The 17,402-nt window shown below is 32.2% G+C and overlaps 1 protein-coding gene across 1 annotated transcript; it reads left to right on the top strand.

Annotated features, from left to right (window-relative positions):
- Positions 1 to 1,731: 1,731 nt before the first annotated feature.
- On the top strand, positions 1,732 to 16,959 carry LOC101888613 (protein embryonic gonad). Its single transcript, XM_005189190.3, has 2 exons — positions 1,732 to 1,809; positions 15,756 to 16,959. The coding sequence occupies exons 1-2, from the start codon at positions 1,732 to 1,734 to the stop codon at positions 16,929 to 16,931; spliced, it is 1,254 nt and encodes a 417-aa protein (XP_005189247.1). The 3' UTR covers positions 16,932 to 16,959.
- Positions 16,960 to 17,402: the final 443 nt, after the last annotated feature.

Below are 17,402 nucleotides of genomic sequence, written 5' to 3' on the forward strand. Positions count from 1 at the left end.
CAACAAACGTGGATTATTTATTTATTATTTTTTTTTTTCAAAGGACAAACATTGAATTTTCAGAGCATTTTTCAAAGAATTTTTTTTAGGGCCATTAGATCTCTTGACTTTAAATTTTTAAAGACGATTTTTGAGGACTATCTGTCCGAAAATATTTTATTTTGCTTCATATCCGATACAATGGCTATCAGTATCAAGGTAACGGCCATAAGTGCCCATTCCTTGTATAATTCATAGTCATCTAAGCTTTAGAAAAAAATACTGCAACTCAGAAGCCTTTCCTATTTAAAAATCATATTTTCTTTATGTTCTACGAAGAATATTTGCATAGGGCTGAACAAAATTGTGATAGTCGGCAGGAGTCAAGTAATTTTATGAGTTTTTTTCGGCTCTAACTACTCTAAGGTCTATGGAATTTTATTTCATTTTTCATGGGTCTCTGTAATCTATAAATATTTTTAGAAAAATTTCCATAGTCTCTGGAGTCCTATAACAATTTGAGAACATTTTTTTGTAGGGCTCAAAATCGTATCCCCATTTTTAGACATGGGTCATGGGCCTCCGAGGTTCAAAATAAAAATAATCAAACTCTCTTTTTAAAACAACAATGTATTTGAATGTTAAAGTGCTTCCTAAACAAAGCCAAGACCCTTAACAAAACAACATCCACTTCTTGGCTTCCAAACAACAACAGCTAGCAAATACTGCAAACAAAAGGTAAACATTTCAACTTGAATTTTTCTTCTCCTCCCCTTTTTTCAATTTTCATGCAGTTCTTGGGCAATTAAAATGTCTGCAAATTTTCACTAAACATATTCGCAAGTTTTATTGTTTGGTTGTTGTTTTTTTTTTTTTTTGTTTTCTTGCCTTCTGCTGGTGTTTTGTTTTCGAAAACTATGCGGTTTGTAAATTGCACGGTGGATATTCGTTAAGAGTCATCTTGGCTGGTGGTGACCATAAAATAGGTGCCACATTAGATATTGACAAATTCTTTTGGCCTGCAGAGTGGCTTTTATTTTTGTTTAACGGTTTTCCAGTCATAAAACCGAGGAATAGAAGACGAGGAAGCTAAACGAAGTCTATGGTGGAAAGCTAAGGCCGAGAGAAAAAATGCGTTCATTGATGGCTTGCAACGGTTGGAAGTCATCGTCACCAATATAAACCTGGTGATTGGCAATTGTGGCTGCTGGTGCCTAGGTGGTTGGCGGCGGCGTCGGCAAAAATACCTTGAAGACGCCACCTACTTTCCCACTTAATTCCTGGGCAATGGTGGAGGCATATTTTTCTCTCTTAAATGAAAATACAAATCTGTTTTTTAAACATTTGCATTTTTGGGCTTCCATATTGCAGTGGTAATTATGCAAAACAACAACTACAACTCGAACCTAAAACCACCTTGTTTATGATGGCCATAAAATAGCTGTAACTAAATTGTTGTTGGGAAATTTGTTATTTGCTCTTAAATGTGCTGCGGCCAGCCGGCACAGTAGGTTCCAATTGATTTCCGTTTTTTGTTATGGCCACTCATCAGATTGAATTGTGAAATTCACAACTCAGCAGTTGGCCTCATATTTTTGGATTTTAATTACACCTCCCCTCTCCCACCAACAATGCTTGATTTGATATGGCTGTTAAATTTCGGTATTTAACCTCTTAATTAATAATTATGCTAATTTGGATTTTTTAAATGACATTTTTATTGGAATTTTCTTTATTTTTCCGTTTTTTTAGATGAACCAGCTGTGCAAAGTATGCGGCGAACCAGCGGCTGGTTTTCATTTTGGCGCCTTTACATGTGAAGGCTGTAAGGTAAGTGAAATTTGAAGTCGAAATTTAGGTATTTTCTTGGTTGCAAGAAAATCAAAACAAAAGACTTAAGACACAAACTTCGTAATTTTGAGAAATTTCAGAATCGAGAAAATTTATTCAAAGACAAATAAACCAAGAAATGTGGATATTGTAAATATATTTTCCCAAGGACTAATAGACCAAGAAACGTGTATTTTTTAAAGAATTTTTTCCAAGGACCCACAGAACAATAAACGTGTATTTTTTTAAAGAATTTTTTTCCAAGGACCTACAGAACAATAAACGTGGATTTTTTGAAGAATTTTTTTCAAGTTCAAATAGACCAAGAAACGTGTATTTTTTAAAGAATTTTTTCCAAGGACAAATAGACCAAGAAACGTGGATTTTTTAAAGAATTTTTTCCAAGGACAAATAGACCAAGAAACGTGGATTTTTTAAAGAATTTTTTCCATCCACAAATAGACCAAGAAACGTAGATTTTTTAAAGAATTTTTTTCAAGGACAAATAGACCAAGAAACGTGGATTTTTTAAAGAATTTTTTCCAAGGACAAATAGACCAAGAAACATAGATTTTTTGAAGAATTTTTTCCAAGGACAAATAGACCAATAAACGTAGATTTTTTGAAGAATTTTTTCCAAGAAACGTGGATTTTTTAAAGAATTTTTTCCAAGAAACGTGGATTTTTTAAAGAATTTTTTCCAAGAAACGTAGATTTTTTAAAGAATTTTTTCCAAGAAACGTGGATTTTTTAAAGAATTTTTTCCAAGAAACGTGGATTTTTTAAAGATTTTTTTCCAAGAAACGTAGATTTTTTAAAGAATTTTTTCCAAGAAACGTTGATTTTTTAAAGAATTTTTTCCAAGAATCGTGGATTTTTTAAAGAATCATGAAACGTAGATTTTTGAAAGAATTTTTTCCAAGCACCAATAGATCATGAAACGTGGATTTTTTAAAGAATTTTTTCCAACGACAACTAGACCAATAAACGTGGATTTTTTAAATAATTTTTTCCAAGGACAAATAGACCAAGAAACGTGGATTTTTTAAAGAATTTTTTCCAAGGACAAATAGGCCAAGAAAGCTGGATTTTTTAAAGAATTTTTTCCAAGGACAAATACACTAAGAAACGTGGATTTTTAAAGAATTTTTTCCAAGGACAAATAGACCAAGAAACGTGGATTTTTTAAAGAATTTTTTCAAAGGACATATAGACCAAGAAACGTGGATTTTTTGAAGATTTTTTTCAAAGGACATATAGACCAAGAAACGTGGATTTTGTAAAGAATTTTTTCAAAGGACAAATAGACCAAGAAACGTGGATTCTTTAAAAAAATGTTTTCAAAGGACAAATAGACCAAGAAACGTGGATTCTTTAAAAAAAATGTTTTCAAAGGATAAATAGACCAAGAAACGTGGATTCTTTAAAAAAAATGTTTTCAAAGGACAAATAGACCAAGAAACGTGGATTCTTTAAAAAAATGTTTTCAAAGGACAAATAGACCAAGAAACGTGGATTCTTTAAAAAAATGTTTTCAAAGGACAAATAGACCAAGAAACGTGGATTCTTTAAAAAAATGTTTTCAAAGGACAAATAGACCAAGAAACGTGGATTTTGGAAGCAAAAAGTTTTGGAAATAGAATCAAGTTTTAGAGTAAGTTTAGATTTGTTGGAATTGGTAACCTATGGCACGAATAATAGCCTTAAAACGGCCAATGAAACCATCACACGCTGCCCGAATGTTGCTCTGCGGTATTTTGGGCCCATTCCCGGTGAAGCGCTTGCTTGAGGTGATCGACACTTTGGTATTTTTTACTGCCAACCCTGCATTCCAAAATATTATGGACATAATAATCCAACGGATTGGTATCCGGGGATTTTGGTGGCTGAGTGCGTTGGTGCTGAGTACTGTTGGAATGTCCAAGGTCTGCGGCCAAAATTTTTGCGTGCCCGAGGCTTTAACACACCCTCCAAAATATTTTCGCGATAATAATGTTATGGCGACCCATACCATCACAATGGCCGGCGCTGGAGTTCTGGTGGCCTACCGCAGATGCACATTTTCAGCTGACCTCTTTGGCAAGTAAGCACGATCATTCTGGTTGTTTACAAACTGCTGGACAACGAATGTTTTCTCATTGGAGATCGGAGAATACTGTACAGTAGATGCCTCTGAGGCCGGCTACTTTAGAGTTACTCTGAGGCCAACCACTCCACAATAGAAGTCTGTGAGTTCAGCTACTATACAGTAGTGACCTCTGACTCAGCTACTCTACAGAAGAGGCCTCTGATGCCAGCTACTATTCAGTAGTGACATCTTACTCAGCTACCCTACAGTAGTGGCCACTGAGGCCACTGTAGAGTCATCTGAGGCCATCTAATCTACAGTACAGTCCAAATACTCTAAAGTAGAGTAGCCAATGAGACCGGCTACTGTAAAGTCACTGGAATAATTTTAACAGTTGTTGGATGAGTAGCTTAGAAATGGTGGCAGTCTGAAGTTGGTTGCAGTTTTTTCATCTCACCTTGTATATATTGAAATTTATGCCAATATTTTTTTTTTTCAGAATTTATAAAATATTCAACTATATTTTTAAAGGACAAGAAAATGTCAAAGGAATCATAGACTTTCATTTCAATGAAGTTAAGCAAAACAAAAGACTTAAGACACGAACCTCACTTTAAAGAAAACTTTCGCTTTTGAGCCCATGATTTCTTTGGGGGACTTTAATTTTTTTTCAAATCTGTCCGGGGAATTTTGGATCCTCATAAGCCCACTAAATTTAGAAAATAAAACTATTATCAAAAAATGAATAGAATTGTGACGTCGGTGAACCTTCATTTATTTACTGGCATTTCTGCCAAATATTTTCCCATGACAAAATTGCGTGGTTATTGCATATTTGAATATTTTTAATGCTTCATTTGCATTGAACTTCACATTTCATTATCTTTTATTAATAAACTTCATTCAATGTTTGTGCATAAAAAAAAAGTAATACCAAACATGTGCGGAACCACCTTCAACAAATTTTGGCCAAACAAAAGCTAACAAATCAATGAGTTCATATTGAACTCATTGATGATAGACTAATTCCCATCCTAATATTTGAATTGAAAAAAGCAGCAGAAATCATGGACACCAAAAGCAAAACTAAATCGATTTTTAATTAACCCAAAAAAAAAAAAAAAAAAAAAAAAAAAAAAATGAAGAAGAGAACACAGCACCACAAAATTATAACTCATCCAAATGATGGGAACCACATTTTAAGTGATTGGGGCCTTTAGAGTCGCTCAGTGAATGAAGTTTGAATTTTTTTCCGTATTTGCTTTTGTTGGGTGAATGTGATATCAAAAAGGAGCCAAATGAAGGGAGGGAGGGGAGCACCATCACCATTATTATTATATGTGTGTGCGAAAAAAAATCGACGATGATCTGTATTGAAACGATCGAAAATATCGAGTCTCTTTGCAAATGCAGTCAATCAATACGAAATTACACACATATTAGATGAGTTGGCACAAATCGGAGATGAGACACATTATCAAATGATCATGCCATGCCATGACTCAATAGATCGATCAATAGATAAATCTATTGATTTTTGTTGTCGTTTTTTGTAGGTTATCCATATGTAAACCGAACAAGTACTGATTTAGTTTTTTTTTTGTTCGCCATAAAGTAAAAGTTCAATGCTTAACAATGAAGATCAATGAAAAATCGTCTTTTTTGTTATTCATCACCTGGCAAAAAAATCGGATAGGGGGCTTGTCATGTGAATTGCCCCAACTCTTTGTAAGGGCAAACTCAATTCCAAAACTTTGCATGATTTGCAAAAAAAAACTGCTCACCATGATTTAGATATCTGTTAGTTCGGTGATTATAGGGTGCTTCGTCTTTTCTCTTTCATGCGAAATTCAATAGAAAACTTTCTTGCAAATCTTCTTGATTTGGTTGCTCAACAATGAGCTTTGAAAATTAGTTACGCATATTTGTAACGTAAAATAGGTATTCAAGATGATAGTCTGTTCTCTCCATTCATTAAGGTACTCCATTCATTTGCTTAGTTTTGTTCTTTATTCGAAGATTTCATTGGGAATAACATATTCTTTTTAGTTTCCGTAATATGGGTAGCGTATCGAAATCGTAGTAGAAAGCGTTCAAGGTTAATCAATTAATTTGAATAGTATTTAAAAAAATCAAGATATTTTTGGCCTTGGTTTCACAATTTAAATACCAAAATAAAATTAAAAAATATTTATAAAATTGTATAGGCCTTAGAATCAATGAAAAAGAAATTCCATGAAATATTATAAACGTGAAAGGCTTTTCAAATAGATTTATTATTTTTTTCCAGATTTTTTTTTCAAAGGACAAATAGACCACAAACTGTAGATTTTTTACAGATTTTTTTTTAAATGACAAATAAACAAAAAGGACAACCTGGAGCTTTTACAGAATTTTTTCAAAGGAAAAATAGATCAAAAACCGTAGATTTTTAACAAAATTTTTTCAAGGACAAATAGACCAACAAACCTGGATTTTTTGCAGAATTTTTTCCAAGGACAAATTGACCAATAAAAGTGGATTTTTTACAGAATCTTTTAAAGGACAAATAGACCAACAAAGGTGGATTTTTTACAAACTTTTTAAACGTGGATTTTATACATATTTTTTTAAGGAATATATACCCCAATAGAAGTGGATTTTTTAAAGAATTTTTTTCCAAGGACAAATACCCCAATTAAAGTGTATTTTTAAAATAATTTTTTCAAAGGACAAATAGACCTATAAACTTGGATTTTTTTATAGAATTTTTTTCAATGGACAAATAGACCAATAGTAGTTGATATTTTTATAATTTTTTCAAAGGACAAATATATTAACAAACGTGGATTTTTTGCAGATTTTTTTAAAGGACAAATAGACCAAAGCCTGGATTTGTTTACAGAATTTTTTCAAAGGACAAATAGAACAATAAACCTGGAGCTTTTACAGAATTTTTTCAAAGGACAAATAGACCAAATACCTTAGATTTTTTTACAGAATTTTTTCAAGAACAAATAGACCAACAAACCTGGATTTTTGTAGTATTTTTTAAAGGACAAATAGACCAATAACCGTGGATTTTTTAGAGATTTTTTTCAAAGAATAAATAAACCAATAGAAGTGGATTTTTTACAGAATTCTTTTTAAAGGACAAATAGACCAATAACCGTGGATTTTTTACAGATTTGGATTTTTGGATTTTCTTTTTTTTGGGTTTATAAAGAATCAACAACAATCAGAAGATCAACAATTTTTTTGCAGAATTTTTTTAAAGGACTAATAGACCAATAACAGAGTATTTTTTACAGATTTTTTTTTTTTTTTTTTTTCATAAAATATATAAACCAATAGAAGTGGATTTTTTAAAGAATTTTTTCAAAGTACAAATATTTTAAAGCACAAATAGACCAATAACCGTGGATTTTTTACAGACTTTTTAAAAGCATATATACCCCAATAGAAGTTGATTTTTTAAAGATTTTTTTCAAAGGACAAATAGACCAATAAACGTGGATTTTTTACAGAATTTTTAAAAGAGGATTTTTTACAGAATTTTTTTAAAGGACAAACCAATATAGGCGTATAGAATTTTTTCAAAGGAGACCAACAAAGACTGATTTTTTACAATTTTTTTTTTCAACGGACAAATAGATCAATAAACGCGTTTTTTTTTAAAGAATTTTTCAAAGGAAAACAAATTGTGTGAAGCGCCTCAAAGTATGTTAAAACCAGTAAAGAAAGACTTAAAGTCGGGAGGGGGACTTTGTGATACCTTACACCACTTTCTTAATTTAGTAGAGCTCCGCGTAACAATTAAAAGTTTTTATGGGAGAATTCAATCATACATCCAATCACAATCCTATGACTAAATATGCCGAAGCATTTGTATTTTTTAAATTCGGACTTGTATTGCCCATTTGGTGCACAAATAATTTGAAATCGGATCAAAATATATATGGGAGCTATATCCAAATCGGAACCGATCTCGATAAAATTTGGCAAAGATATTTCTGAGCTGTATTTGATATATTTCCCTGAATATCGTTGTTACGGAATGCATATTACGGATGAACAGAATATATGGGAGCTATAGCTATATATGAACCAATTTCGATCAAATTTGGCATACCTATTTTCAGGCCTAATTTGGTTGTATGTGCAAAATTTCATACTATTCGGGTTGATATTACACGTTTGGTGCAAAATAAAATGCAAATCGGACGAAGATATATATGAGAGTCCTCAAAAAAAAAAATTGTCATGAAGAAATATAGACTTCAGAGGAGTTTAAATATTTCTATAAAGTCTAAGAGTCTTTGAAAAAATTGTCTTAAGATCTGCTATCCTTCTGTAAATGCCACAGAACCTATGAACATTTTTACATACATTTTTATAGCTCTTGGAGGCCTATGGAGAGAAATTCTATAAAAATAAGTAGGCTTTGAATATTGTTTAATTATTCCTAGACCTCAAGCTCTCGAAAGAATGTGTTTATGAAAAAATAAGGTATCTCTATAAGTATCTCTATAATTTGAGAGTCTTCCAAAAAGGTCTCGTAAGAAGACTTCGAAACAAGCCTCAGTTAGTCTAAGGTCTACTAATATTTTTCCGAAAGATTAACTAGATTTCGAAGACTTATTTTTTTAATTTATCAAATTTTGGATTTTTTTAAAATATTTTTAGACTTTCGAAGTCTTCGAAATTGCCTTATATAAGATTTTCAAGGGGCCGATCAGAGGGACCGATGGTAATTTCTGTATTAAAGATTGTAGGCTTCAGAGAAAATGTTATCGTAAAACTGTATTGACTTAAAGAGCCTCCATAAAAAAATAAAAATAAATAATAATAAATGAGAGAATCTGAAGGTTTCAGAAGCTTACAAAAATTCCTAATAAAAATTATAGGAAACGATGAAAAATGTCTATTTAATTTCATAGGCCAACAAAACGATGTTATATAGTTTAATAGACTTTTGAAAAAAAAAATGTCCATACATTTCTATAGACCTCAAAAGTCCCATAACAAACTTTGAAGGCTTTTTAGACGGTTTTTTTAAAAATTCGTTTTATAACCAAGAGGCCCGTAGAAATTAGGCTGAGACGACTTTCATAAATTTGTATGCATTTTTAAGTGGATCAAACAAAAGTTTTAAAAAAATAGCTATGACTTTGGAAGAACCACTGAGACCTGACTTGTGACAAATGTTCAATTAAAATTTTATCACTTGGAATTGCACTTTTTGATTTTTTATGTCCCACAAGTTTTCAAATGATTTTCTACAGAACTTGATAGCATACAGATGCAATAAGTTTTTAGTTTGGAAGTCCAGTGCAACATTTTCTGTTGAATTGCCACAGCTTATAGCATGCTTTTTCATTCAGATTTTTAAGGATGAAAGATAGTATACTTTAAAATGGCCATAACTCCTTAAATATTGATATTTCGGGGTTTTTAGCATGCTTTTTCATTCAATTTATTTTAGTTCTCAGAGGCCAATAAAATTTTATAGAAAATTTTTCGTAGTTCTCTGAGGCCTATAAAATAAAATTTCTCTTAGGATCCTTCGGCCTACAAAATTGTATAAAAAACATTTTGTAGGCCTCTGAGGCCTTTAAAATTTTATAAAACATTTTTCATAGGCATCTGAGGCCTATTAAATTTTATAGAAAAAATTTTCATAGGTGTTTGAGACCTAGAACATTTTATAGAAAAAAATTTCGTATGCCTCTGAGGCATATACAATTTTATAGAAAATTGTTCGTAGTTCTCTGAGCCCAAAAAAAAATTTAATAGAAATTATTTAATAGATCTCTGAGGGCTATAAGATTTTATAGAAAATTTCTTGTAGGACTCTGAGGCCTACAGGGCCTCTGGGGCCTATCAAATTTTATAGAATTTTTTTTCATAGGCCTCAAGGCCCATGATATTTTGCAGAAATTTACTCGTAGAATTTTGAAGGGGTCAGACATCTAGTGAAAGTTTCCTTAATAACTAAATAGACCTGTAATGCCTATAATAATATTTTATAAATTTTTAATGGTCACTTGAAAGATCCCCAAAACCCACGAAATATGTCCTATAAAAACTTAAAATTTTTAATAAAAAAAATTCATTTTTTATATCCTATAAGCCTATGATGTTATGTTGCAGACTTCAGAGAAATTTTATCGTAACAATTTCTTTCCTTAAACATTTATGTATCCTAAAGTCCTTACAGGTCTGTAAAAGCAGACCCCTGTATTATACGAAAAATTAATTAAAATTAAAAATACAAATTTTTAAAACATAGTATATAATATTTATAAGTCTTAGAGGCTAAGTCTTAGAAGTCTTAGAGGCTTGTTTTAAGTATCAGAGGCTATTAGCAAACTTCTATAAACCCAATATTTTACATTGAAAAAATTCATAAAAGATATTTAAGCTCACGAACATCTTTCGATCACTCAAAAAATACTTATGAATCCTTGTTGAGGTTGTCTTCCCTATAAGATTGTATTGACCTCATCGGAGCTTCAAAAATTTAATATAAAATTGTATAAGGCCTTATGAAAAATTGTCTATTTATGCTTGTTTGATTTTTTTATATTTTATTTATTTATTTATTTTTTTTAAGGAAAACACAATTTTTATTTTTATCAAATTTTCCCTTTCAATAAACAACAGCGTCTGCAACACCTTAAACCGGATTAATTTAAGTTGGTTTGAAGGTATCGCTCTAAATGGCACAATAAATATTAATTAATCTAATAATTTATTAAACAAAATGAGCCACTTGCGGAGCTCATGCTGAGTTTGTTATAGTTATAACGTCAAACGCCAGCAGATGGTGGTAGCTTCCGTGGATGCCATAGAAAAAAACAAAACAAAACAGTGGCAAATGTCTTAAGGTACTTTCGAGCATGTGTTCAGGGTAAAGCATCCACTCAGCTACCATGACAAATGATAATGATGATGATGATCATCATCATCATGTTGATGATGATGACGATGATGATGCTGTTACAGCTAATGGCCATACAAAAGATATACAATTTATTTTCCAGTTGAAGAAGAAGAAGAAGAAGAAAAAAAATTGAAATCCAACTTGCATACTGGTGCTCAAATCAAAAAGTCAAGGTCATTTTGGTAACCATCTTCATACATCAACAAGTTGTTGTTGTTGTTGCTATTGTTGTTTCTTTTATATGTCTTTAAGATCAACAACAACCAGATGTGGCATTAGCCATTCAAATGGAAAAATACGCCAAGCAGCCCCACCATCAAATAACAAGTTCTTGGCTAAAGGCAGTGTTGGAAAAGAGAATTACAGATGGTGATGGGTTTAAAGGGGGAGGTAGAACAGCAGTAAAAAAAATCGAAATTATGGGGCCTAACAATAAGTGTATGGAGCGATAAAACTAATGGTTTTGGTAGAAAAATCTAAAATTTTCCAAAGAAAAGTTTGACCTTTTTTCAGGACCCAAAGCCTAAATATCAATCACAACTGAAATATCAACCCCAAGAGAAAATTTATTGAGCCGTTAAATTGTATTGGAAAATTTCAAAATTGTCCAAAGACAATATTCGCTATTCTGGATCCAAAAGAAAAATGTCAGTACCCGGCTTAAATATTCATTCCAAGTAAAATATAAATCTTAGGTAGGGTCCCCCATATCTCGCCTTTGTTCAACTTTACTTTGATTTCTATTTTAACAGAATTTCGATTTTAGAATATGTATTGAGCCCTTCAGATGAATTGGAAAAATTCAAAATTTACCAAGGATAAGTTTTGCTAAATCAAAAATATCAGTCCCAACAAATACAGGGTGAGATAAAAAAAAACTGCAACAGAGTCTTAGGCCATAATTTTTTCATTTTTTTAAGTTTTATTGAATGCAAGCAAAAAATGTCGGAAATAGCATCAAATTTTAGAATAAGTTTAGATTTGTTCGAATTGGACACCTTTGGCACGAATTATGGCCTTCAAACGGCCAATGAAACCGTTACACGCTGCCCGAATGTTGTTCTGCGGTATTTTGGCCCATTCTCGGCAAAGCGCTTGCTTGAGGTGATCGACACTTTAGTATTTTTTAGTGCCATCCTTGATTTCCAAAATACTCAAGACTGAGTCCTGTTGGAATACCCAAGGTCTGCGGCCAAAATGTTCAGAATATTTTTGCTATAATATGCGGAATTTATTTTGATACCACGTCCGATAAATACAAGCGGAGAGCGACCATCGGCTATTATGGCGGCCCACACCATCACCATGGCCGGCGCTTGAGTTCTGGTGGTCAACCGAAGGTGCACATTTTCAGCTGACCTCTTTGGCAAGGAAGCACTATCATTTTGTTTGTTTACATTGTTGGGCTGGGCAACGAATCTCCTATGCCCGACCTCTTCAGTTCATCTAATTGCCATTTTAGAACAAATACTCAACCAAGTTCTTAGTTCTATAAAACTTACCTCAATAAAATAGAAAACCCCATAGCTCCAATGTTGTAAAGCCAGTTTCCATTGCCTTAGCTTGGGTTGCTTGCCATTTCGAACTCAATGCCCATTTAACGTTTGAAATGATAATTAAATTTAATTAATACTGAAATGAAAAAAAAAAAATGTACACTCAGTGGAAAAATAATAAAATCCCTGGCTAATCTGTATGTAGATTTATGTAAATGTTCACACTTGTTATCTGAGATAATTTACAAAACGTTCTCGGAGATTAGCTGCAGCAACAGAAAATTAAGCTCAGGCAATGGATTAGTCTAAACTGCATTCAACAGCTAAGAAAACTAAATGGTTATATCAGGTCTTTTAATAATGGTCAGAATTACAATTTTAGGGTATTTGGGCGGAAAAAAATGTTAAAAATTTTATTTGAAAAAAAAAAAAAAAAACAGGGACGTGCAGGATCGTCCCAGGGACCTAGGACTGGAAAATTGGATAATTTAAATAAATCAAGAAAATTCAATCCTAGACTTTTATGGATCTCAAAACCTACAAAATTTCATTGAAGTGCTAATAGACCCTCCTAGACCTATATATTTTTATAAATTCATTGGCAAGGGCAACCCTAAAATTAAAATCCCATTAAAGCCTGAGAGAGATAGGAGAGAGTATAAAACTGTGATATTTTCTTTTTTAAATAATGTAATTAATTCTAATTACATTTTAACATGAGAAAAAAAACACCACACCTATTAAATGCTTTTTACTGTAAGTCAGGAAAAAAATCTCAAAATGAGAACAAATCAAAGCCAAAGATGTAATTATAACAAAATTATAGTTGAACTCAACTATTTATAAGACATTAAAAATCTAGGCATTTTTTTTGATGCGCCACAGCTTTGGGGCTTTTAAAATGTAATTTGCCTTTCTTTCTTTCTTTCTTCGAAATAGCACGCCCATCAAAGAAAGTCTCGGTAAATGGCAAATAATTAATAGCTTGGTACATTTGAACTCATCTCTGGTGAGATGCTCCATTTTTTTTTTTTGCCAGACTCCAGCTGAAAAAGGCAAATAACAGAAAAATTGAAGTTGATAATTAAATTGTGTTTTAATTGCTAATTTTGAAAACATTTTCTAGAAAATTAGGTATCATAGACTTCTTTCATAGAAAAATGTTCATAGGCCCCCGGAATCTCAAAAATAGTATAGTAACATTTTCATAGGCCCCCAGGGCCTATAAAATTTTATAGAAAAATTTTCATAGGCCCCCAGTGCCTATAAAATTTTAAAGAAAATTTTTCATAGGCCCCCAGGGCCTATAAAATTTTATAGAAAAATTTTCATAGGCCCCCCGGGCCTATAAAATTTTATAGAAAAATTTTCATAGGCCCCCGGGCCTATAAAATCTTATAGAAAAATTTTTGTAGGCCCCCCAGGGCCTATAAAATTTTATAGAAAAATTTTCATAGGCCCCCAGGGCCTATAAAATTTTATAGAAAAATTTTCATAGGCCCCCAGGGCCTATAAAATTTTATAGAAAAATTTTCATAGGCCCCCAGGGCCTATAAAATTTTATAGAAAAATTTTCATAGGCCCCCAGGGCCTATAAAATCTTATAGAAAAATTTTCATAGGCCACCGGGGCCTACAAAATTTTAAAGAAAATTTTTCATAGGCCACCGGGGCCTACAAAATTTTATAGAAAATTTTTCATAGGCCACCGGGGCCTAAAAAATTTTATCGAAAATTTTTCATAGGCCACCGGGGCCTAAAAAATTTTATCGAAAATTTTTCATAGGCCACCGGGGCCTAAAAATTTTATCGAAAATTTTTCATAGGCCACCGGGGCCTAAAAAATTTTATCGAAAATTTTTCATAGGCCACCGGGGCCTAAAAAATTTTATCGAAAATTTTTCATAGGCCACCGGGGCCTAAAAAATTTTATCGAAAAATTTTCACAGGCTCCGGGGCCCTATAAACATTTATAGAAAATTTTTCATAGGCTTCCGGGGCCTATAAACATTTATAGAAAATTGATCATAGTCACCCGGGGCCTACAAAATTGTATAGTATAATTTTTCATAGGCTCCCGGTGCCTATAACCTTTTATAGAGAAATTTTCGTAAGCCTAAAGGGCCTATCAAATTTTATAGAAAATTTTTCATATTTTATATGAAATTTTATAGGTCCCGGGGCCTATAAAAATTTATATCAAATTTATCATGGGCCCCCGGGGCCCATAAAATTTTACAGAAAATTTTTCATAGGCCTCCGGGGCCTCTAAAATTTTATAGATGAAGTCTATAAAAGGCATGGATATTTTGAAAAATATATTTTTAAAAATAAACGAGATGTGGAATTGTTATAAGTATGTTTTTTTAAATAACCAAGGTGTGAATATTTTAAAAAATAATTTTTTTGAATTTTTTAAAAAATATATTTTTTAGAATTACCAAGTCGTGAATTTTTGTAAAAAAAATATATATATTTTGTAGAACAACAATGGTGTGAATTTTTTAAAAAACTAATTTTTTATTATTTTGTCAAGGCGTGGATTTTTTTAGAAAAATTTTATTATTATTTTATTAACATGTGAATCTTTAAAAAAAATATTTATGTTATTATTTTTACAAGGCGTGGATTAGTATTAAATTTTTTTTTTTAAATATTTTCAAGTCTTGTATTATTTTTAAAAATATTTTTAAGGCGTGGATAATTTTAAAAAATATTCTTTAAACATTTTCTAATCGTGGATTATTTTTAAAAATATTTTCAAATATTTAGTATCAAAAATATTTTTTAAAATATTTTCAAATTGTGTATTATTTTTAAAAATATTTTCAAGGTGTGGATAATTTGAAAAACTATTTTTTAAACATTTTCTATTCGTGGATTATTTTAAAAAAATTTTCAAGGAGTGGATAATTTCTAAACATATTTTCGAAGTATTTTCAAAGGTGCATATGTTTACATAATAATTTTGGGAATAATCAAAGTGTGATTTTTTATTTAAATATTATGTTGAGGAAATTCAAGCCGTGAATTTTTTTTTAAATATTTTTAAACAATTCCAAGTTGCAGATTTTATTTAATATTTTTTTTAATATTTTTCAAGCATTATTAAGGCGTGGAATTTTTAAAAATATTTTTTCCAAGCATTTCCAATAAATATTTTTTTTAATAAATATTTTTTTTAATAAATATTTTTTTTAATATATCAAGGTCTGATTTTTTTTTTTAAATATTATATTCCAAGGCGGAACATAGTTTAAAAATATTTTTTTTATTAATTATTAATATATCAAGGCCTGCATTTTTTAAAAATATTTTTATAAAGTCTAGAATTTTTTTTTAAATATTTTTTAAGGCCTAGAATTCTTTAAAAGTATTCTTTAAAGCATTTTCAGCGTCTAGAATTTTTTAAAATTATTTTTCTAATATTTTTCATCTCTCCCCTTCTCTCATTTCAGTCATTCTTTGGCCGCACCTACAACAACATCTCCGCCATTGCCGGCTGTAAAAACAACGGCGACTGTGTCATTAACAAAAAGAATCGTACCGCCTGCAAAGCCTGTCGTCTGCGTAAATGTCTACTGGTGGGAATGTCGAAGAGTGGTTCCCGATATGGCCGGCGATCGAATTGGTTCAAAATCCATTGTCTGCTGCAAGAGCAACAAACAAATAGCAGCGGCGGGTCGGGACAAAATAGCAGTGGCAACTCAAATAGTAATTTAGAACAACTGGCCAGGCTACATCAGATACATGCGAGGCAAACGTATCAGGATAAGACAAATCCCTGTATTAAGTCAGCCATAAGCGGTACGGTGGCTGGAGGAGCCGCCCTCAGTTTAGCGGGAACAAATAGCCATAACAACAATAACAACGGCAATAGTAATGTAAATGCCCTGGCGGGGAGTGTGGGGAGTAATTTAAGTAATTTTCTCAATCCTGCAAAGCTTTTCAATGGCTCGGAATCAATGTCCTCCGGCAACAACAATAATAACAATAGCAACAATAAAAGCCATAATGAATCCCGCCTCAGCGATACACCCAGTGATTCCGGTGCCTCTTCGGCCGGTGATCCCACCGACGATTGTCGGAGTACGGCAAGCCTGCGTCATCACAGTCATCCGACACACAGTCAACATCTTCATCAGCATCAACAGCACTTGTTGAAATCGGAAAGAAACTGCAACTCGGCCCATCAGTCTCTAGACAACGGTGGTACTAGCGAAGAAGACTCCGATGAGCGGGAACGAAGACGACAACAATTTCTACAAATATTTCGTAGTCATTCGGAACCGTTACATAGTCCATTTGCCCCGTTTGCTTTTACCCAACTACCACCGCCCTCAACGGTTATCAGTTCAGCAGCTCTGGCCGGCTCACCACCGGCATTTATGTTACCCGCCCTCAAAAGTCAAGATGCTTTCCACAAACTAAGTGGAGGCGATCATGACCAGGGGGAGGAGGGGGAGTTTCAAGAGGAGCCCATCGATTTGTCGCTGAAAAGTAGGCATAGTCAATCACCCGAGGAGGAAACAAATAAAAGTCTAACACCTGAACCTGAATTGGAATGTGGCAAGGGAAGTGTGGGTGTTTTGGATTTGACATTGGTGCGATCCACACAAACTTTGACGGGATGAGGTTGGGAAAGGAAGATCTTTCCCTTTTTAGATAATTTTATTTAAATAAACACAGTATTTTTTCCGTAACTAAATCATTCCAAATTCTAGACCCAGTGAATCAGTTTTTTTTGTATATTATTTTTCAAAATCTATGAATTTTTGTAGCATAATTTTAGGCACAATTTTGTATTTTTTTTATAAATATATATGTATAAATAAACATAAATGGAGGTCATAAGAATTCCCTTTGTGCCATAAGGTCATTTAAATTAATTATAAATAATACCAAAATCTAAATTAATGACACATCAAAAAAATCCTTATATTTTGGTTCCAGGAATATTAAAGAATGTAGCAAAAAATGATAGCATAATTTGAGGCGCCAACAAGTATTGCATATTTAGGAAAAAGGATTTTCAAAGTGTACATATTTTGAAAAAATAGGGATTTCCAAGGCTTAGATTTTTGCGGAAAAATAATCTATTCAAA

Source organism: Musca domestica, unplaced genomic scaffold (genome assembly GCF_030504385.1).
Source record: "Musca domestica strain aabys unplaced genomic scaffold, Musca_domestica.polishedcontigs.V.1.1 148, whole genome shotgun sequence".
Taxonomy (NCBI): Eukaryota; Metazoa; Arthropoda; class Insecta; order Diptera; family Muscidae; genus Musca; species Musca domestica.

Bases quoted from the DNA above. Each gene is read 5' to 3' on its own strand.
- LOC101888613 (XM_005189190.3), top strand. From the start codon at position 1,732: ATGAACCAGCTGTGCAAAGTATGCGGCGAACCAGCGGCTGGTTTTCAT. The intron at 1,810-15,755 runs GTAAGTGAAATT...CTCTCATTTCAG, and splicing joins TTACATGTGAAGGCTGTAAG to TCATTCTTTGGCCGCACCTA.